General features: G+C 38.7%; 1 protein-coding gene across 4 annotated transcripts in view; it reads left to right on the forward strand.

Annotated features, from left to right (window-relative positions):
• CUNHXorf23 (chromosome unknown CXorf23 homolog) overlaps nucleotides 1-16908 on the forward strand; it is a 49756-nt gene extending 32848 nt beyond the window's left edge. For 2 of the 4 annotated variants that reach the window (XM_019529209.1, XM_019529208.1), the window contains exons 10-12: nucleotides 1073-1168; nucleotides 7007-7162; nucleotides 15584-16908. In XM_019529209.1, coding sequence (XP_019384754.1) covers nucleotides 1073-1168; nucleotides 7007-7162; nucleotides 15584-15694 — 363 coding nt within the window. In that variant the 3' untranslated portion in view covers nucleotides 15695-16908. Of the gene's footprint in view, nucleotides 1-1072; nucleotides 1169-7006; nucleotides 7163-11135; nucleotides 13362-15583 lie in introns of those variants that run through there. The other 2 variants (XM_019529210.1, XM_019529211.1) reach the window with 2 other exon arrangements.
• The last annotated feature ends 5551 nt before the right edge of the window (nucleotides 16909-22459 follow it).

Consider the following 22459-nt stretch of genomic DNA (forward strand, 5'->3'; position numbering starts at 1 on the left):
CACCACGACTCTCTGGGTGCGACCCTCCAGCCAATTCTCCACCCACCGGACTGTGCAGTCATCCAAGTCACAGCCCCTTAACTTGTTCAGTTAACTTCCTGATGGGCCTCTGTTGTATACCTGTCACTTATTTCCATTCTAAAGTAAACACTTTCTATTTTTACCTCTGTTTTCATAAGGTATCTTTTTCCATGACCCTAATCATTCTTTGTCCTTTTCAGACGAGCTGACTGTTGAACGTGGTCTTCTAGTTTAATACCGAGTGAGATTGTTTGTTTGTATTGTGTCACTGCAGTACTTCCCATAATACTCCTCTACCCCAGTAGCAGTGGTCAGAAAAAAACCCAAGTGCTTGAAGAGTTGTTCACCATGATGCCTTATTTTTAACGATTTCTTTTCTGGAATTAATCAACCTAAATAAGTACTACTTGCAAATGTAGTTGCTTCATACTCCTGTCTTTTGTTTATTAACGTATGAGATTCCATGCTTATTTTGTACCATAGTGACGGCTGACCACTTAACTCCTTTTCAGTTTTTCATCTGTGAAAATATTTTGCTCTATATGCTATGTCTATATAGATGGGGGGGTTAATTCTTTTTGGAAGGAACTTAATCTACTAGTTGATTTTTTTTGTTTGTTTTAAAAAACCTAGTGTTTTCACAGTTGGCATCTAAATTTAGTAAGTTAACTGGAGACATCTCTCTATTACTTGCAACCTAAAAATAACTTATCTCCTATCTCAGTGTGAGTTGATGTAGTGTCCTGTGGTGCTGGCTCTGGGCTTTTTTGAGGGGAAACCTCAGCTGGACAGATCTGGTGAGCTTACAGCCAAAGGGGCCCTGTTTCACAGTAGTGCTTTGCATCAACTGCTCTGCATCTGAAAGCAGTCTCCCCACCTTGAGTTTAAGTTCATTAGATGAATGCGCTATTGCAGTTCTGTTGCCCTAAACCAGAACTGTTACACTTCAACTACAGGAACATATACAGGACTATTTACAATGTTCTAAAAGCTTGCTTTACTGTTGCACAATACTGTGTGTTGTTTAAACCAGTATATCTTATTTTTCTAGAATTCTTATTATGCTGCAAAAACAAATGATATCTTTACTCCCAGACGAATTAGAGGACACCTTGAAAATCCTGGACCCATCAGAAAACCATTTAAGGTATTGTTTATTTTGTGCCAAAAATTTGTATGTTTTGGGTTTTATTTCAAGTCCTATAATTTGGGTCTTGACTAACATAACACAAAGAGAAGGATTTTCCAGTGTTGCCAGCATAAGCTGAACTCTGCTCCTATTGACATAATGAGAATTTTACCCTTGTAGTGTTAAGATCTTAGTGAAAAAAAAAATGCACTATTTTTCTTCCCTGTTCTGTAACTGCTGCGGTATTGTTGTATCTTGGGATGGGTGGTATTTGAATTGGGCACCTCTCAGCAATCTGGAGTCATCTGACTTGGTTCAGGGTAGTAAGGGAGAAGGCAGGCAGAAGAGAAGGTTGAGAAGAGTTTTGGTCAATTAAAAGGAGTACAAGATGATATGATCATGCTAAGCAATAAGTAGGATACAAATGGCCTCAAGAGCAAACATAAGAATTGGAATTGTGAGAATGGAGAGGTGACTGAGGCTGTACTATCTCCATGCTTGGGGATGAAGCCCACTCCATTCACTTCCTGCCCTACTGGGTGGGAGTGAGGGAGGGGTGCACATGCATGTGCATGCACAACCTCAAATCTTGGAAAGGAGGCAATGTAGAGCAGGTCTGACTATCTCTGTGGATGCTCAAGAGGGTTGGTGGGCATATAGCACTCCCTGGCATGAATGGAAACAGCACAGTCATGCCCTAAAATAACTTGACCTTTTTCTAACGGGTCATATGTGCATTACACTAGTAACACCTTACCCCTAATTTTAGTTCCGGTTTGACTCTGTCCTACTCCTAAAGTAAGCTTCAGCCTTGTGGTTTCTCTTGCTGTCATCACTTAACATATGAAATACAGATTGCTGTTTTCCAGGCCTGAGAGAAAATGTTACCTCCTTTATCTGCTAAATGCTACGGACTCTTTCATTTTCTGTTCACTGAAAATCTATATAACATGTCCCAAATGCTAACTTTAATTAAATATCCCATACTTTGGTATTGTATTTCCTCACATATATTGTTTTAAGGTTTTGTTGTTCATAAAACACCTCAGATATCAGAGAGCAAGCAAACTCATCCCCTTCTGAGGTATACAGAGCTTTTCCAATACCTCTTGACTATAAAGCACATCATGGGATCAGAGTCAATTAAATCTAAAACAGAGATTACTTCTATTTCTTCCTTCCTGTTGTGAGTGGCTTGCTGTGCGCAGGTCCAATTAGGGCCAATCTTAACAGGTAAAAAGTATTAATCAAGTCTTGGACAAGTTGCTCTAGGTTTCCATTTAAGAGTGACCTTACTACCATTTTCCTCAAATATAAAACAGTCCCCCTCCCCTTGCCAATAATTAGATTCTATATATGGAAATGTTTTATATTTTTGTTATAATTTTCTACGTATAGAATCTGAGTATTGGAGGGTTGTCTTGAATCCTCCCTTCCCTCACTGCTACAGCAGAGAAAGCAGTGGCTGGGGGGGGTTAGGTGGCCCCCTCGTGCTCTGCCCTGCCCACTTCTTCCTGCATCCTTCTTACTCCCCACCCCAACTCCTCATAGTCTCTGCCTCTTTCCCCTCCCTTCTTCCCCATTACCCCCAGCATATGCCTTCCCTCTCTGCCCCTTACTGTTGGATGCTGCTCGGGCTGCACAACACGTGAATGCTCAGCCCTTGCCTGGCTATGCAACAGTGTAAATGCTGCTGATTGGCCGGGCAGGGGAAGCAGTTTCCATGTGCTCCATGCACAAGAGAGACCCCAACCCAAACTGGAACTGAGCTGTGCTTGACAACAAGGGGGTGGGCAGTTCAGAAGCTGCAGAGAAGTGGGGTGGGGGGGGGCAGGTCAAAACTGACCTGGGCTTAAGGCCAGTATCAGAGCAACAGCAGTTGCCTGCTTCCCTGCCCCCCCCCCATCCACTTTGTATTCAAATACAAGATGAGGGACTCCCACCTGTGCTGATCGCGGGGGTGAGCAGGAGGCGGTAGTCTTATCTGAGTAAATGTGGTCATTACAAAAGTATTTGGGTCTTTGTCCCAAAGTCTTCCTTTCTACTGTATTATATCTTTTTCCATGAGCCAAGTGAATCACTTAGCCTACTTTCACCCCAAATGTTTTAGATAAGCCATTGAGTAAATGGTACTTGTTTCAGTGTATTTATATCTTGCAGATAAGGAAATTGAGGCAGAATAGTTGCACAATAAGTTTACCCAAGTAGTTGGCATCAGGACTCGAATTTAAATATCAGACTTCCTCATTCTTATTTCATACCTACAACAATAAAAATCTTCATAGACTTGCAGGTTCTCCTATCCTCACCAGAAGTGTCTTCCTCTGTACCTATTATTAAATGCACGTGAACCAGTCAGTAACCCAGAGAACTGTCTTCAAAGCCTTTTATGTGTTGTTAATTTAAAGGTTTTTTTTTACAGTAAAACATCATTTGAGGTCTTTAATTTACTGTTGGCGTAAGGCCCTATATGTCAGTCAGTTCCTGCCCTCTATAGTGAGCCTATGACTTTGTTACACCAGGCTGATCCCTGGCTCCCATATCACCCTTGTGGAGGTGTCAACAGCTGATGTAGAATAGGCTGAGGATTAGAATTCTGCCTAGGATTGTGGGAGCATAAAGGTGAGCTTTGTCACAGTTACATACATGTGTCTATGCTTTGTGGCTGCGAATGATCTATTCCATGTGTGCTTTACTATCATTATGGGCAGGCAGCCCATACAGCAGTACTGCATTTGGCATATATGTAACAAGTGTTGATTTTTTTTTTTTTTTTTACTTATTAAAATATTAGGTTGGTAATTTTAGGCGGTTTTTGCATTGAATTTTTTCCTTATTGCATATAATTTCTAGCAGTGTTGTTCAAGTTTGTTGAATGCATTCAATATATGTATTAGTAGGTGTTTTGACTATCTTCTAATGTGACTATGCTCGTAGCAGCCAGAAATCCTGGGAAAAATCTCTTCCTTTGTGTATGAGTTCTTTTGAGTTATGAAGCAGTAGTAGTGTTGCCTGTACTACAGTTTTAAAATTTCTTTGTTTGTGTTAAGCTATTTGTGAATGCAGTGGTTGTTCCAGCGCAAGAATGTACTACAGGGAGACCTAAACTGTTTCACAGTGTGTGGCTGAAGTGTGAGATGACTAAATCCACCTGTGTATATATAGAATATAGAAAGATGTGAAGTTATTTTATAGTTCAGATAACTTCATTTGCTATTCACGTTCTGCCCCTGGTTATGCTGGCATATATTAGATGTGCATATTACTTGGAATATGTTATTTTCTCATAAATACATTAATTTTAATATACTTCTACTTTTGAAATGGGATCATAGACACTAGCAATACAAGCATTGTTTGTGAAATACATATATATTAATGAGATTAAGAACCTTATTCATAAACCATTTTCATGTTTCAAATGGAAGCATCTTAAGGTTTTCAAATAGCTTGGAGCAGTGAAATAATTTTGTCTATTAGAGTACTTTGATGGCAAACATTAAGATTCTGAATAACTTATCTATCACCTCCTTTATTTTTACATGATGCTTAAGCTCAAATTTTAAAACCTCTGAGCACAATCCAGCTCCTGTTACTTTCCCTTTTTATTCTGGCATTCTTTTTCATGTCCTCATTTCCAAAGACCAAAGGGAGTATTGGATACTCCTTCCTATCCACCTTGACAGCAGTTGTGTAAAAAGGAGGAGTGTAGCATTTTTCCAAGCTGGAAATGCAGCTGTGAGATGGCTGTAAGAGAGCCTAAGGGCTTACTTTTACAATAGGAGGCAGATGCCTCTTCATGAAAGTTTCTCAGATCAGTAGGCACTACTCAGAGAAAAGTATCTGGTAGCTGGGGTGGGGGGTGCACATCCACATGCATAAATGTGAATTTTGGCATGTTTACACTGACATGGTCAGAGACTTCATGTAGAATTTCAAAACAAAGTTTCAGTTTCTCCTGTTGTGTAGGGATATTTTTGCATGAAAGGTATAATTTTATTGTACTTTAAAAATACCCAAACTTGGACTTAATCTGATGTTCTGTGACACAGTTCACATTTGGCAGACTTCCAAGAGTGTCCTGTCTCTAGCTTCTGAAGGATTCATTCTTGTCAGTAACAGGTTCAGCTTTTTTCAGTTGCATCATATATGGACAAGATGCATTTCTTTTTCAAATAACGTTTTCTATAGTAGAAGTCCCTTAGGAGTTTGTATAAAGGAGCTCCCATTTTGTGCAGGCCTTTCTTAGCTGTACACAGTCCGCGTGGTGCAAATTTTACTGTGTATGGAGTGCGTTTCTCTCTCCGACTGTCTTATCAGTTTGAATCGGATTTTACTGGAGCTCTCACACTTCATACTGAAAGCAATGTCTGCTTTCTTATAGGTCTTAAAGCTGTTCAGGAAAGGTTACAGTAATTGTAAATGGGGGGAGAAAATGTTCCTGTTCCTTTTTCATTCCACTTCTATTGAAAAGAAACGTGAAAAAATTGAATTAAAATGATTATTAAAAAAAATCACTTTCTGGCTGGATTGAGGTTGAAAATTCCCAACCTAAAACTATCTGAGAGAGTATAATGCACACATCTGGAATTGTCTCTGAAATTAAGGTCTTTCCACTGTACCCCCTCACTACGTGGTCTGGGTTCACGTAAACCTTTAATTACATTGAACTGATGCTTCTCCTATATCTGTTGTGTCTACTTTTTTGAGTATTTTGAAGCTTTTAACTGCCATTTCCTTGTGGTAGTTTATCTTCTTTCTCAACTAAAATGAATTTATGTGGCCCAGTCTGGTGCTCTTCCTATGGGTTAAGGATTAAATTGATTCCAAGCAATACTGGGCTCATCAACTCTGTTCATTTACTATGGAATTGACTAATTAACTCTTCAGTACAATGTCACCTAAGCGTGTGGTGCTATTAGGACAGAGTAAACAAACTGACTGTGCCCTAGGCTAGTACTGCCAGACACAAGTGCTGTCCTATGGCAGAGTTATTTATGTTTCAGCAGTTCCTGTAGATGCTGATGCAGTGGCCCAGGGCATGAGGGTGCTTCAGTTTGGGGCACCCTGCCTGTAGCTCTGCACTGGAGCACCCTCATGCTGCAGCCACCCCTCCACAGCATGTAAAGCTGGGTCGGACCAGCCCCAGGCTGACCTCTGGAGCCCCCTGCCAGCTGGGGTTGTTCCAGCTTGGCTCCATGTGTTGGTCTCAGGTGCATGGGCAAACACTGCACCCAGGGGCGATACATTCTAGCATGAATTATTCTGGAGTGTATTCAGCCGCATTAATTGCACGTGTAGATGTGCCCACTATTTTGTTTTTTACGCTCAATGTATGTACTCAAGTCAGATCTTTGGCTGCCACCCAGACCTTTTTGAAGTTGGTGGAAATTTTGCCTTTAAGAGTTAAATCCTCTTAAAGCCTTAAACTTTATCATCTTTAACATGAGGTTTATAGCACCTGTCACATAGCTCCAGAAGAGACTTTTATCTTCCCTTCCATCTCACTTATTGCTTATGTTAAAACAACCTCTTGGCACTTACAATTTTGCTACCAAAACCTATACCCCAATAAACATAATTGAATCACTTCATATGGTTGCTCACACACACAACATAGTATTTTGTGAAATGAACACTGGGTAGTAGTCTGTGAGATACTAAATTGGAGGTAAGGAAGGAAGAAGGATGTGGATTTATAAACAAACACCTGCAGTATTTTAAGTCATGTAAACTATCATGTTCCTGTATATTTATGTAAATTTAACTTTGAAGTAGTTGAATGCAGCAACAATACCATTTTGACTGGAGTTCTGAAATGTTACCGTTTTCACACTTCTTTTTCCTTCTCTACAGACTAACTTTACAGATGGTCGGTTGCAACCCCATTATAAATCAGGCTTAGTACAGAAGGGTTTATATATTCAAGCTAAGTACCAGCGGCTGCGTTCTGCTGGTGTAAGGGGATTTACCACTAATAAATTCAGAGAAGGATTTTTGAGAAAAGAAAAGGTGAGTTGGTTAAGATTCATCTTTGCTAAACAACTTCCTACAATGTGAATATCCAAATGGTGCTCTCCAGTTCTGAATTCATTTGGAATAGCTTGTATAGAATTCTTTGGAGTACTGAATATTTGTGTTTACAGGTGAACTTGATTTTGTATCCCATTCCCTGCCTGTGGCAGTGATCTAGGTAAATGGAGTTTCTTAAGGAACTGAAGGCCAAGTGTGGCTTTTGAGATTTCACTGTGGCTACCAGTTTTGGTAGTTACCTTGCATCTCAGTGGAGCTGATTTCCCATCTGTAAGTCCTTGCTTGAAAATGTAAGACAGCTGGATAACAGCTTTCCTGTTATCGGAAGGATTTGGCTTGGCATGTTCTCTGAAAAAGTGTAACTAACCTTAGCATCTACTCTGTACATGCAAGTTAAGAGTATTTTGAAAACCATTAAATTTATATATGCTGTAGTGTTGTTTTGAGAAGCAGCATGCAGAACAACACACCTTTATGGGTACGTGTTTTAGATGCCCTGGCCTGTTACAGGGAAGTCACATGCTAAAAGGAAATATATGCTCTATCTTTATAAGCCAGGAAGTTGGATGTGGTGAATATTTGTCTTGAGTCACAGTTGACTGATCATAAGTTATAAATTTCTATTTTTTTAATATTTAGTAAATGTTAGAGCTGTACAATGTTGCATGAAACTATAGCAGTAGTAAGGGTGGTTAGGATGCAAATGCCTGAACTAAAATGACTAAAAGTTAGTTCACCCGGCAGGCATTGCCTGATGTAGGACCATCCATTTGATAATAACTTGTTCATAGTGTGTATGGGACAATACTTTTATAGACTCATGCTATAGCTGTACTTGAACCATGTTGGGAGTCATGTCCATTGAGAGGAACCATAATAAACAGACTGCCTTAAAATTACAGCATCCTAAATCCTCATTTTGGAGTTTACTGTAGCAAAATCTAGGCTGTATGTGGTTACCTGTAATACCAGATGGCTGGATTTGACCCAGGAGTTCCCTTCAAGTCCTGTATATGTTCCTATTTCCTAAAAATACTGTAATTACTCAAGTCCAGAATTTTTTCTTCCTTTCAACGTGGGAAAACAAAGCCTTGTCTTAGAATTGAGTATTAGGTGAAAATGCAGGTGGCAGGACCATGCAGGCAAGTAGCAGGGATCCAGTCAGCAAGGCACCATGTGCCACAGGCTGGGGGCCGGGCTGCTAGGTCCCTTGGTGCTGCGTGCTATGCTGGACTGTCACAGAGGCACCTGGCATGTTGCCTTATGTTTAAGCTGGGCCACTGGACAGGAAGAGCTCAAAGTGAGTGGGGTGAGGAAGAGGGAGGGAGCCTTGCAGGTAGGGTACTCAGCTGGAAGCAAGACCTGGTTAGTGCTTTATGGCAAACAGTCACTAGATAAAAAGGAAACAGTCCTGAGAGCAGGCACTGAAAACCTGGGTTCCTTCCATTTTCCCCTCCACCTGAGTGTTCTCAGTACTAAGTTGCAGTTGCATGTGTGCAGTCCAACCCATGCTTGAGTTGTATAATCTGAAGAGGTAAGGTTTTGGATTATCCAGAATAGTCTTTCACCACTGTATTTTCCATGAGGAGGGTGGTGGTTATTTGTGTTAGTCTGAAGTCTTGCAGAAAGTGGAATAAGGTGGCACCTTAAACAATAAGCAGTTAGTCTCTGATCCAGCCAGCTTCTAAGATGCCACCGTGCCCTGCCTTCTGGCTGACTACTGTATCTGTGTCAGTATAAATTCTTCTGTAATTTAAAAAAAAAGTTTACGAAACATTTTGTCTGCAATGAAAGCGCATTTATAAATTTTAATGAATAATTCTTCTCCAAAATAAAATCCAATCCATATATATAAAATAGGCTTACATTTCTGGTTTTCTGCTCTTAATCCTTGAACTGGGATATGGCTAAAATTTTTCCGTGTGTAATCTAATTGAGATGTCATTTTATGTTCAAGATATTTGGGTATGTTAGATAATTGTGCTGTCCCATTTATATTACAAATAAAAAGTGTAAAGGGTGCCAAACAACTCTTGTGCATTGCAGTAAATTCTAAGCATGCTGTACAGCTGAGAAGGTAGTAAGTACTTTTTTCACCAACAATGAAAGTCCTAGCCATTCTCTTCTAAGTGTTAATTTACACTTGAGTTTTCCTGGCCTAGTTAATTTACTTAGGATTGTGCAGCAGCCCTAATGCAGCTATAGCGTGCCAGGAAGAAGAAAAAAAAGCTGCTTTTTTTTTTTTTCTTCTTCTTCCCCCTCCCCCACCCAGCTCTACATCCTCTAAGCTCTATAACCTCTAAGAATCAGTATTGCTTGGTCTCTGAAGAATACATGCAGTGGTTAGATGGAAAATAAATTGTTGTACTATAAAGTCAGAATGATTTTGTATTTTGAAAATTATAAACTAGTACCATAATACAAATGTATGCTTGTGTCATCACAAACGCATGACAGTAACTTGTTTTTCTAAATTTCCTGTTGTTCTTTGTAATTGTATGATAGAAGTCCTTCCTTTGAATTAGTTCAAATAACGTTAATAAAATCTGGACTATTAAGAATATAAATTATTTATCAGTATAAGATTGTATTATATTAATTTGATAAGTAATAAAACTTGTTTAATATCATCTAGTTAAAGCAAGAAGAAATCCTTCATTAAAATGTATATTGCCTTTTTTTCCTGAAAATTGCTAGTTGTGTAGTACTTTTAGTGATGGATTTTTTTCTTCAGACTTCTACCTACATAGTAGATAAAATTGTTAAGTATTTTACATTTGTAAGCTTGTGTTTACTCCTGAAAGCTGAATCTCTTTTTAAATGAATGCATATTAACACTTTTGTTATACCATAAGGTTCAAAGTAAACACAGTTTTAAAAATATGACACATTATCCAGTTCCCATTAACTTTCACCTGAAGCAAATTCCCAATCAAATTTTTGGATCAGTTGATTATTAACAAAGCTTTTAATGACCGGTTGTAAAGGAAAAAGTCAAGAAGCTGCTTCTTGGTGACTTACAAACCATTGTACCCTTATGCCTGTAACCATTTCTAATAATTTATTAAGCCTTTATAAACAACTGCATTGTAATGTAAATATGAAGGATAGCAAAACTCCTTAAGGTCAAACCAATCTTAAATGCAAATCATTGTATTCAAAAAGTAAGATGGTCAAAACGCTACATTGAGTGCATTATCCAGATTGGCACTGTTTGCACCAATATTCCGTTTTAGAGTCCAGTTGTCTAGTTACAGTGTATTAAAATTGCAATTCTTCCATGAACCTCACATTTGACAGCTAGACTGCAAACTCCCTGTCTGTGTTGGTGTTTAGGTACACATGCAAACAGCCCAGTGGATATAAATGGAACTCAGTAATGGCTCACAAATGTGAATGCAGGATTACAACCTGGCCCCCACTGAGGAAAAGATCAGAATTAAATGTCTGTAAGATGGTGTTTTCTAGGGACTAGTAATAGTTTAGTGTATTTGCTGTTGACTGTAGCCAAGATTCAACAAATTTTCAAACTTGGCCATTCAGGCTGGGGTGCCTTACCAGGATACTGAGTTTCTTTTAATTTTCCCAACTTTAATTGGAATATGGACTTACATTTTGATTTACTTCAGCTATGAAAACTTGTTTTCAAAATTTACCATCACAGGCATAATTCATATTTGTAGACTCTTTACCCTAATGGTAGATTATATCAATTAGAGACTTCTTTGGATCCATCTGTGTTAAAATATATAGTCTTGAAATAGGAAAAAACTTTTCCAAGGCTAATTACTAATTCTTTATTTTATCAGCAGCCTGGTTGCTGTAGTGAAGAGACCTTATGTTTTTGGTAAATACTATATAGAGAAATATAAAATAATAAAAGCCTGAATGTGATCTGTTTCATTTTTTTTCGTAGTCATGACTTAGAAGTAACAACTTTTTCTCTTACTAGGGACCGTCAAACATTGTCAGAGAAACCTGAACTTTGATGCTGACGTTGAGACATAACGATAATAACTCACAAGGGAACATCTGTTTTGTTTTTGACAACTTTGCCAGGAATTAAAATAGGATAAATGGAACTAACAGTGTAGCTTTCTCAGAAAAATTGACCTTATTTTTTAGTAGTGGAATGCTGCAGAACTTTTTTACAGTTTTAATAATTGCTTTTAAATTTCAGTACAGTATTCAGTTAAAAAGTTGTAGTATGGTACTTACGGTTCCTTTTTGCAAGCAAGTTTCAAGAACAGAAATCACTGAAGGGAGTCATATTTATTGAATACTTTTCTCTAAGCATGATTTTATGAATAGAAATTGAGTTGTTATACCCAGAGGTTTATATGTTGAAAAGTTTATTGCTTGTGTAATAAAAAAAAAAAAAAAAAAAAAGGAAAGAAAGGAAAAAAAAAAAAGTGCCTGAATTGTTCAGTGATAGCACATTAGCTCAGGACTCTCTAAGCAATGACCTTTTAGGTTGTGCAATAGACCTTACCTCTCTTTTCAGTCATTTCCCTAGGAAAATATTTTGTATTACTTTTGCTTGCTTTTTTTTTTTTTTCAGTTGGGTGTTTGACTTACAATGCGCATACGTTTGTAAATAAATTGTTAGAAATTTGTGACAATTTCCAGCATTTAATCAAAATGTGTGGTAATGGGTAGGTATGTAACGTGCTGCATAGCAGTAGTTTATAAATGCACTGAAAGCATGCTTGGGACTGTTAGAGGATTAGTTGGCCTGTATTCAGAAATACCCTGGTTCACCATATTTTTGTGAGAGATTCTTAATCGAGCAGCACATTTTCTAAAATTTTGCCACAAATAGGCTTGGAAGGTATGTGTTTAAAAAAAAAAAAAAAAAAGTCTTTTAAAAAGCATGTCTTCTGACAAAGCTGTCTGAAGCAATTTCACCAATTAACACAGAAAGCCTGTAACTTTAAAAAAAAATTAAAATCCCAGTCACTCCTCAAAGTTTGTCCCACCACAGTGTTACGTTACATGCAAAAATCAAGTAGGCCGACAAATGCTCAGCCCAATACGGTATTTTCTGTTTATAGTTAGAGCCTTAATATATATTAATAAGTTTGTATGTGTTTCATATTTTTTTATTCCAAGCGCATTAAAGAGAAATATCTAGTAGCTTCCACGGAAGACTTTCTAATTTGTTATAAAAATGTTGTCATTTGAATCATTTTGTGTGTTTAAAAGTTTTCTCCAAGGTTATATATAGTAGCCATAAAAAGTGCAACAAATAATTCTGTTTATGGATTGTATTAAGGTATTTGGCATGCTTAACACATGAAATGTCAGAAGGAAATTTCACTCTTCTTTTAGTAAAATTACACTATGGACTACACACATTATGTCATTTTTTAATTTTTTTTTAGAATTATTGTGGTTTATTGAAGCTCCTTAGGTATGCTTGAGAGCACTGTACAATGTTAATACAGTATGATGAAATCTAACTAAAAACAGTCCACATATAATTGGGCATATAACTTCAGTCTTTATGAAGAAGGAAAATTGAGGGGGGAAGAAGCAGGGAATCATGGTTATAACTGATTTAATACTAAGTATAGATAAAATTTTCAATTTTGCCTTTCCAAAAAGCAGTGTTTAGTTTAGGTAACATGCACCCCTGCATCCTTTGTTCAGTAGCTTATACTAAGTTTTTAACGGGTTGTGATCCATATAAATCAAGCAGAAAGCTGAAGTAGAAGAAATATTTTTTCTTTTCAGAACTATGTAATAACATAGTTATTTAGTATTAACATATAGCCTATTTAGTAACAGCCTATTTAGTGTTACGCTACATAAAGTGAATCTGTTCAAATCTAGGCCTACTTTGCTTAAATTCTGACTAGCTAGTCACACCAAATGAATAGAGTGTAGAAAAGCTGAATGTAGAAAAGCACTTTTTAAAAAGATGTAGAAAATAAATTGTTCAAGCGGCACTGCCTTATCTGGCAGAATAGTACTATTTCTGTAATATTTTTATTTTGCAAAAAATCTTGGCTAAGAATTGTTTTGAGCAAGTGGAAAAGTGTGGTTACATGTGGAAACATCTGTATCATGACTGTTTTGTTGCTGTTGTATGAGAGTGTATGCATTTTGGTTTATCCAGTTCATACAGTTTACACACAAATCCCAGCTTTAGAAATATGAATGACTTCTCCAGTTGTCTGTGTGCTGTTTTATTTTACTTATGATGTTGGGCAGCTTTAATTTGTACTTCAGTCATACCTTTTCTTGCATGGCTTTCATGCATATGCAGTTCTTTTACAACTGACAGCAGTGCAAATGGTTAAACTGCATTCTTTATTAATAACTTTGCAATTCCAATTGAAGACGTTCCTGCAGTAAGTACATCAGTTTTGTGTGTAGCATGGAGGAATGTACACGAACGGTAAGGTCTTATAAACACTCCTGACTTAAATGCTGCTTTCTGGTTGGACATTTCTGCTGAAGAGTAACTGCTGTCCTGTTAATTGCGGCAGCGTTGCAAATATGTTTTCATTCACATTACAGAAGTAGCATAGCATGTTAGGTCTTGTAGATTAAGTGAGGCTGATTTATACATGCATACATACATGTGTAGAGCTAAGATTTTGGAAAGGGGAGGTGGATGGTATAGTGCATCATTGCACATAACTATGTCTTTTTCTCCACTTAAAAGAAAAGCTAGAAGGTTTATTGATACACTAGAGGTCTAGCATTATATGATTTAATTTAAGTTGAAAACAAAAACAGATATAACTTTATTGGAATGTGCAGTTAAGTTCAATAAACACAACTAACTAGACAAACAGTCAAAATATTTTGTTTCATTAGTCCTATAGCCATTATAGTTAAATATATGTCTCTGATTCCAATTCATAAAACAAAATCTAGCTTTCATGAGTGTCTTGACAGTGTCTTCAATACTGTCAGTCATTTCCACACCTGAGCTAATAGTACTGTACCCCAGGTAGGGTTTTAGCTAGATCTAAAAACAGTCTCCAGAGCTGTGAAATATGAGGCACATTACTAAAAATGGCTAATAGACAACAAAATTGAAGAAGAAAGAATAGTTTGAATAGTGGAACATCAAGACCATAAAGAAGGAGAGGGGCATTAACACCTGTGGAACGCAGAGAGATTAGCAGGAATCGGGTAGAACAGGTTGGCAGCCTTGTTGGGCAGAGTGCCAAAAACACCCTCAACCTTAATTTGTAAGATGTTGGCATGCCAGGGGCAGCCACAAGGGGCCTGATCTTTGTGGCAGTGCAGCCCTGGCCCTTTCCATGAGGCACAAATACTAAGCAGAATGCCTTTGCATGGCACACGTGCCAAGGTTTGCCTACTCCTAAGGTAGAAGATAACGAGCCATGAAGTCAGTTGACTCCCTCTGTGCTACATTAATAGAAATGCTGCTGTCCCTTTCAGGCAGCTGGTTTTAAAGTTTGGGTTGAAGCAGGAAATAGGGGGAGGGCAATGCAAATCCACTCCTGTGCACACATGCACAATTGGCTCATTTAGCGCTTGAAACGTCTAACACTTCCCTGGGTCAGAGAGACTCTATAACATTATATACCTAGTCAGCATAATATTTTAAGATAATCAAAAGGCAGAGAGTGGAGGGGAATATGGTTAGAGATGGTTATAATAACAAAGATGATTTTGTGAAAAACTGTTCTGTCCCTTTCTGTACTGTAACTGCGTTGTGAAAAATGACATCTGCCATACAATAAAAGCTAAGTGTTGCTCTGAAAAATCAATTTGATGGGAAATGTGGGTAGGAAACATTTGTGTATTACAAAAGACACTTTTTTTGTTCACTATGCAAGTAATTCTTAGTGTCTATAGTAGCTTAACCAAAAGGAGGTATATAGTATGCCTTTTCTATGGGTAAGGCATATAAATACTCTTTCATTGGGAAATGCTAGCTGTCAATTATGCAGTTGTCTGATGGTCAGATTTTTTCTCAATTACGTTTTATAGATGCTAGTTGTTGTATTGCTTTTAATCAGCTTGATGAAATGAGCGTACTGGAATGCTACCTGTCATATCACCACTGGATTTCTTATTATCTGCAGTGTTTTAATTCTGTAGCACTATCCAAGATGCAGTTGCTTAATATGATTGAAGTCCATATTTGTGTGTTAAGAAATTGTCACTGCTTTTGGCATGTACATTGCTGAGCATTTTAAGTAATTCTGTCATTGCAGGCTTAGAACCCTGATTTTATCTTGGTTTTTTGATCAAATTTCCAAAGTTAAGAAATATAATTGCGTGGGTTCCTGGAAAGCAAGAGAGCAATGCACTGGATGAGTGTACTCCACTAGAGCTCTGCCTTGCCCTTTTCTATTATTTACTCTATTTTTAACAATGTTTTCAAAACTCCAACATTTACCTTACTTAAAGGACTTGGCTATATCCAGGTCCAGAGACCAGAAGTCTACCTCAACCTTGATGACTGATTTCTTTGGGGATTTGGCTGACAACCTGGACTGGATGACATTTGACAATACCTAGCTGCTGTCCTCTCTCCTATGGCCTCTGGAGGAAATATTCAGCTTCCTTTGCTAGACAAGTGAGTAAGGTTATATCTCTGTGAAGTTGGATGAAAAAGGAAAGCTTTTCAAAACATGCTGCGGCATATGGAAAAATGCATCTCCTGACTTCTCACAGAAATGAATAGTGAGAAGTGCCTGAATGAGATGGTGATTGAAGTACTGGTGATAAGTGAGAAGGATGACTTGGAAAATGCACTTGGCTTTTCAGTATTTGCCTTTAGTCTAGAGGACAAAAAAAGTTTAAAATTCTTTAGCAGACTGTTTACCTGTTGGAAGAATCTGCATTTCCAAAGCCCTTAAAACAGGAGACACAGCTTGCCTCTGCTTTTGCCACTGTTGGAAAAACATCACCAAGATTTTCTACATTTCTTAGTTAAAAGAAGGAACTTTAGAAATTTGTACCCCCAAGAGGTATGCAGAAATATAGTGCCTGACTGTTTACAGACTTCTGTGCATATCTCTTACCTTTTGATAAGATTTTGTTCCACTGCTGCGGGATTTGAAGATACATGGTGCTTCAGCCTCCCTATAAAGATAAAAGTAACATAAATATACTTAAAATAACATTTTTTTGGAACTGTGAATGCCTACCTAAAGCCCTTTAAACTCCTTATTGGACCTTTTGAATAGTGGTAAACCTGAATTGAATCCTATGTCAATCTGGGCTAAGGAATTTTTTATTTTAAGGAATAGGCAAACATTATCGTAACACCAGCTTTCTTTAGCCTATTCCTAAGTAGATACTTAGGCACAGGATTAATAGAATCCTTTGCCTTCCTAATTTATTCTTAGTTTGGTTTCCCCTCCCCCTTCCTGCCATGCTAATGTATTGGTCATTGCTCTGAATCTTGTCTGTCATTTAAATCTCACGTTGTCTTTTAATGTTTAATTTTCTGTAAATAATTTTATTGGCAACCTTATTTTGTGTCTGGTTTCTTTTTCTCTTGCCTGTGTTTTATTCTTGTTAATGAGGGTATCAGACAACCCTCATATTGAGTTGCTGCTGAAGTAAACAGAACTTGGAACAACAAAAGGCTTTTTCCTTTGTTCAGATGCTGTCTGCATGTTTTTATCCAGCAGAGATATGACTCCATAGTTCCATAATAGTACATTAAAAGTAGGTCCCATTTATATTACAATTTTCTCTTCATTAAGAATCCCTTTAAATAAATACCTATTGTGGCTTTTTTATGTGACTTTTTCTGTTGGGATGGACATTTTTTTTTTTTTTTAACTTTGAGATGGGGCGGGGGGGAATTCTGAAAAGTACCAAAGTGACTTAAGACATGTCTGTACTTGAAACTTTACTGTGTCAGGTAGTAACACTTTCTAATACACTGGGCCAGCTAAGTCACCTTTCAGAACTGAAAGCGGCATAGCTCTGCTTGGGCAGTATTATAGGTGGGACAGTTAGCATTGGTAAGTGACAGTGGGAATTAGTCTCGACTGTATCACTGCATGAAATGTGACCACGCTGCTTTCAGGAAGCAGCCTGTGGAAAGCAGTGTGGCTTGTTTTAAGCAGGCCAGATGGTGGCACCCTAAGTTTCCAGTATAGTTGTGTCCTTGGAAAATAAAGCATCTTGCAGTGTTTAAGTGGCCTTTGGGCACTTTTACACCTGCTTCAGGGGCAGGGGGAGGAGGGGAGCAGCGCTTTAATAATTAGAGCAGCTCTTACTGCAGTGCTTTTAAAGCAGCTCTATCTTGTGCATCAGTGTCCCCATGTTTGAAAATGGTGGTGAGGGCACTTGAACAAACGCTCACTTGACAAGCTTTAGTTCAAGGACCTCTGCTATTTTTAGGTACAGGGACCCTGATACGTGGGAGGCTCAAGGAGCACAGTAATTGCCACATTCCAGACTTGACTCATTGAGTCTGTTGCAACACTGTAATTACAGTACATCAGAGCAGTCTCCAGATTCATGTACAGGCACCCTTTAGCTTTTTAAAAAAAATAAAATCCTAGGAATCTCTTGTCCTGGTGATTCTTAGAAAGTGCCTGTGTTCATTTGGCACCTATATTTTGGTCACAAATGCTCCCTGAGTGCCTAAATGGTTGTGCCTTTGCAGATGCATGACTCATCCTAGTCTGAGCCACTAGGTCAGCTGTCCCAAACTGGATTGTGATCTTGGATATCATCACAACATCAGTGGATGGGGTCACAGCATGGCACTCCCCTGTGCTAGTTCCTGCCTGCTGGGCTGCAGAGGCCCTGGGGAAGGGCAGCAGGATAGGAGCTCCAAACAGGCAGCCCACATCCTTCCCCCCTCACCCCACTTCCGCTCTGCCTGTGCTACCCACAATGGCAGGGATTGAGGGGGGAGCCAGGCTCTGTGCTCTGGACTTAGCTTCCTGCAGGTGTTGCTGGGGTGGAGGGGCAGGGGACTGCAGATTGGGAGGGAGAGGCATTGGCAGGGCCAGGGGGCTGTGGGTCAGGAGTGAGGGGCACCTGGGGGGTGGGGGTTGCAAGGTGGGAGTGAGGAGCCATGCTGAGGAAATAGGGTCATCTATGGGATTATGCTGAGGAAAAGCTTGGGAACCACTGCACTAGCTCTCTAGCCAAGATCCAAAACCAAGAGGGAGCAGTGGCTAAGTTCTGCCTAAATCTCATTGGAAACATACACACTCCCCACTCCTCAGTCCAACATAAAGTTGCCATAGTCAGTTCCATACAAATAAGTCTGCTGCAGTGCTCCCTTTTTAAAGTAGCCTAAGGAATTAGGACACTTTTTAGTGGGAACATGGATACTGGGTTTTAGACCTTGCTTTTTTGGGTTGTTTCTAATTTTTGTCCCCTAATGTCAAAAATACACACAATCCTGATACCAGAGACCAGGATGGGATCCAGGCTTTTCCTCTCCAACCTTCTCATCTCCTTCAACCCAACTGCCCTACTCAGTAGGCCTGACTCTTCCCAGCCTAGCTAGCAGCTCTTTGGTTTGCAATTGGGGGGTCAAACCGTCATGCTGAGGAAGCCCCACTTTCTTTGTTATTTAAAGGGTGGGCATTGGCAGTACCAGCATTTAAAAAAAAAAAAAAGTATAAGCCTTGCTCTCATAGGCAACTACCATCAGAAGACTCCATGTAATCCTGGGTGAATGTGTAGTCCTCATTTAGTTCAGGGGCATCCTGTTTCTGACTTCCTTCAGGCTACCTATAGTTCATTGCTCAGTGCAAGTTTTTGTGGATTGCCCACTGAAGGCTCCTCATTCCCTCCCATTGATTGTATATGAAGCCTATGTGCCTAATCTTTCTTTAGATTCCCTTCCTGGGGCAGGTGTCTGACTTTCACAGGTTGTAAAGCCCTGGGGCAGGTATCCAACGGGCACAGATTGTAGCCATATTGGTCTACAGGCAAAAGGAATCAGAACTCGTGGCAGAGGTCATATCTCTTATTGGACCAACTAGATATTTGCAAAAATAAAGTATTGTTGCAAATAATGATTTTAATTTTTTTGCAACTATCTAGTTGATCTGATAAAAAAAATACCTCTACCACAAGTTCTGGTTCCAGGTATCTAAGGTGCATTTAGACCTAAGTCCCTAGTCTTGTCACTTGGGTGACCGTCAAACATTTTACTTCTGGTGATTTAGATTTGCAAGCATACTTCGGAGTGTGTTTGACTCTGTACAGTTACTATATTATGGCAGATTTTATTTCTACAACTTATAAATAAATGTTTAAACAAATTAACAGTTGCAAATAGTTTTAATTATTTTGTAGCTTCAATCCGTTGCATAGCCAGTAGTGTCCAATTTTACTTTTAAGAAAAGTATTTTGACAGGTGATCTTTTCTGATGTCTCTTTCAGGTTTTGTTGGTTTTTTTTTAAACTATATGCTTTGATGTGTTTTCTGTAGCTTCATCCATTGCTCCTTTCTGAGCGCAACACTTTATTCCTGTTTCTAATTTTGGGTACACTTTCTGATTAGGAGGAGCAAGAATATGGACTGCCATTTAATATAGTGCCCCAAATGTTCTTGAATTTTTAAAAATGACTGGCAGTGTTTAGAGCATTGAAGGATGTTACAGAAAGTGCTTAGGTATTCTGAATCCATCACCCACTATGTTCAAAAGCCAGGCACAATTTTATATAGCTTTTGTGAAAAATGGTAATTGTTTTGATTGTTTAAACCAGTAGTTCTCTTAGCCTTCACTTGGGTGTTTTTTTGAAATATTTTACTACAGAAAATTAAGAGCCGATCTTCTGTTGTGAAGAACATTGGGAAGCCCACAACAGGTCAGAATGTTTTTACACTCTGAAGTCCTGTGTGAAAATTCTGGGTTTATCTTGTGAGTCACATTTAGTTACCTAACGATGCTGATATTTGCAGCACTCTTGAAAGTTTCTCAAGGCACCCCTTAGCTGCTAACAGACGTGAAAAAACAAAACAGTGCTTTACTGGAAGAGGAAGTGCATCAGTTTGGCCCAGCTCCTCAACTTCTGTATAGATAGTGCATGTCAGTGGGGTTTTTTGGCACTTTTATCTAATCGCTGACTGAATCAGTGCTAGATGCGAGGATGCACCAAGCTGAAAGTAAAGTATTGTTTTGTTTTTTGTTTTCACATCTGTAAGCAGCCTTTGGTGCCACAGCATCCTGATTTAGAATCACTGCTTTACCCATGAGACAACATCCATCCATCCAATTTTGTTACGTGTTTATTGCATTAACAAACTTGAGTCTATTTATGCTAGTAAACATGCAGTAGTCTTTAAAATTAGGATTTCCTAACAGCACAGTAAGTAGAAGAGTATGTGGCTTTAGACTTGAGTAAGAAGTATGAGGGATAAAATAGTTTCAATTGCAGTCAATAATTAGCTTATTATGGAAAGAAAATACCAAAGAATCTTTAGACTTAACACCGTACAGTTATTGACGAATTAAATTTTGAAGTTGAAATTCCTGATAGAGTTAAAAGGATTATGTTTGCAAATGTGAGTGGTGAGAGCCCACACTCTTGCCGAGCGTTTGCAAAAGGCCCCCTTTTCTCATGACACTAAAGTATGAAAGGAATCATACTCAGTTTTAGGTCCCAAAAGACCCTTATGTGGTATAGCTAGCTATTTCCTTCCAAAAACAAATAAGTGTCAGGAACACTTTGTGCATTTTTAAATACTTTAACTCTCCTAAGCAAACCCATGGTACAGTCGCGCACCCTGGTGATCTTCAGAAAGCATCTTCGTGCCCATCGTACTGGGGTCATCTGCTCCCCAGCAGCCTTTCCTGCCCAAGTGCCGGGGGGCTGGACCCAATGATCTGCAAGATCCCTCCCAGCCCCTAACATCTAAGAAACTATAGTTGCTGAGATTTTATTTCCCAAACGCTATCTTGGTTTTTGCAATTTGTTCATTATTTATTATTCCTCTTGCCAAGGTAAGGAGACCATGTAGTGTGTTATATTATGTGACATAGAAGCCAAATCTCTGTTGTGGTAGGTACCGCATGAATAATCCAGAATGGTCCTTGCCCAGAGGCTTTGTATAACACTTAGCATAATGGGGTTTTAGTCCATGAGTATTGCTCCAGTATTTAATGCATTTACAATATAAGAATAGCTGATTTGTTTGTTCCCCAGTTTCCTGAGAGAGAAACACATGACCTTGCTGCTTTAACCCTTGAGTAACTGGCCAGCCCTCTGTGCATTAGTTCTTAGTGATGTTTTCTTTCCAGTTGGGCAGGATTACTAGAAGGTGCTGTGGCAAAAATAAAAGTTCTGGGAGCCTGCTTGGGAACTGTACATGGGAGAAAACTGCCAGATGACTGCAAGATGCAGTTAGAAATAGAAATACCTTTACATTATCAATCTTGAGGGGTGCTGCTATTTTAGAGACTTTCTTCCTGATCACCCTGACCCATTCTTTTCAAAATGGATTATGAAATTAGGCATGTCTATTATTTTATCTTAAACTCTGAAGAACTAGAGCACTGGGAAGCCAAAGCTCCCTTAATTAATATTTTACATATTATAATATCTTCTTTCTCACCAAATCTAGTTCAATCCATTCAAAATACAGGTTGGCATGTTATTTACTTTTTAAATCTTCTTAAACTGAAATAAATACGTTGTATAAACAATGGACAATTGTGGAATGGTTGTGTGAAGGCTCTTTCTATGCTTTCTGGTAATCCCTTTCCCTGAACTAAGAATAACAAAGGAATGCCATTGTAAAGGTTTTCTCATTATTCTGGATGGGCCTTGAAACTGCAACTGGTACTCTGAGAGTTGATGACTGTAATTACAGCATGTTGGAGCAGGCTTGATTAATTGAGTCTGCTGGAGCATGGTAATTACCATGCTTCAGCCAGCCTCTGCATCTCGTGTATGGCGATGGAGGTGCTTTAACTAAAGCTCATTTGACAAGCTTTATTTAAAGTGCTTCCACCGCTGTTTTGAAGTGTGGGGACACTGATGCAGGAGACACTGTGGTGCTTTAATTAGGGCAACTCTCGAAGCTGCTCTAATCAAAGCACCCCTCCTCACCCCTGGAGCACATGGAAAAAATGCCCATCTAGTACATGAGATAGACGCAAACTAGAATTTTTAGATGGATTGGTAGATTGCATATGTAAGTCATACAGCAGTCTTAGGCTGTGAACCCTCTGCTCCCTGGCAAGACTAGTCGCAGGAAAATTTTCACTGCAGTATGAAAGAAGGAAAATAAAATGGCATAAAAACATTTCACAGTTCATATCTTAACCCCTTTTTATAGAACTGTGTCAA

This window comes from Crocodylus porosus, unplaced genomic scaffold, assembly GCF_001723895.1.
Source record: "Crocodylus porosus isolate Cpor-Errol unplaced genomic scaffold, CroPor_comp1, whole genome shotgun sequence".
Lineage (NCBI taxonomy): Eukaryota > Metazoa > Chordata > Crocodylia > Crocodylidae > Crocodylus > Crocodylus porosus.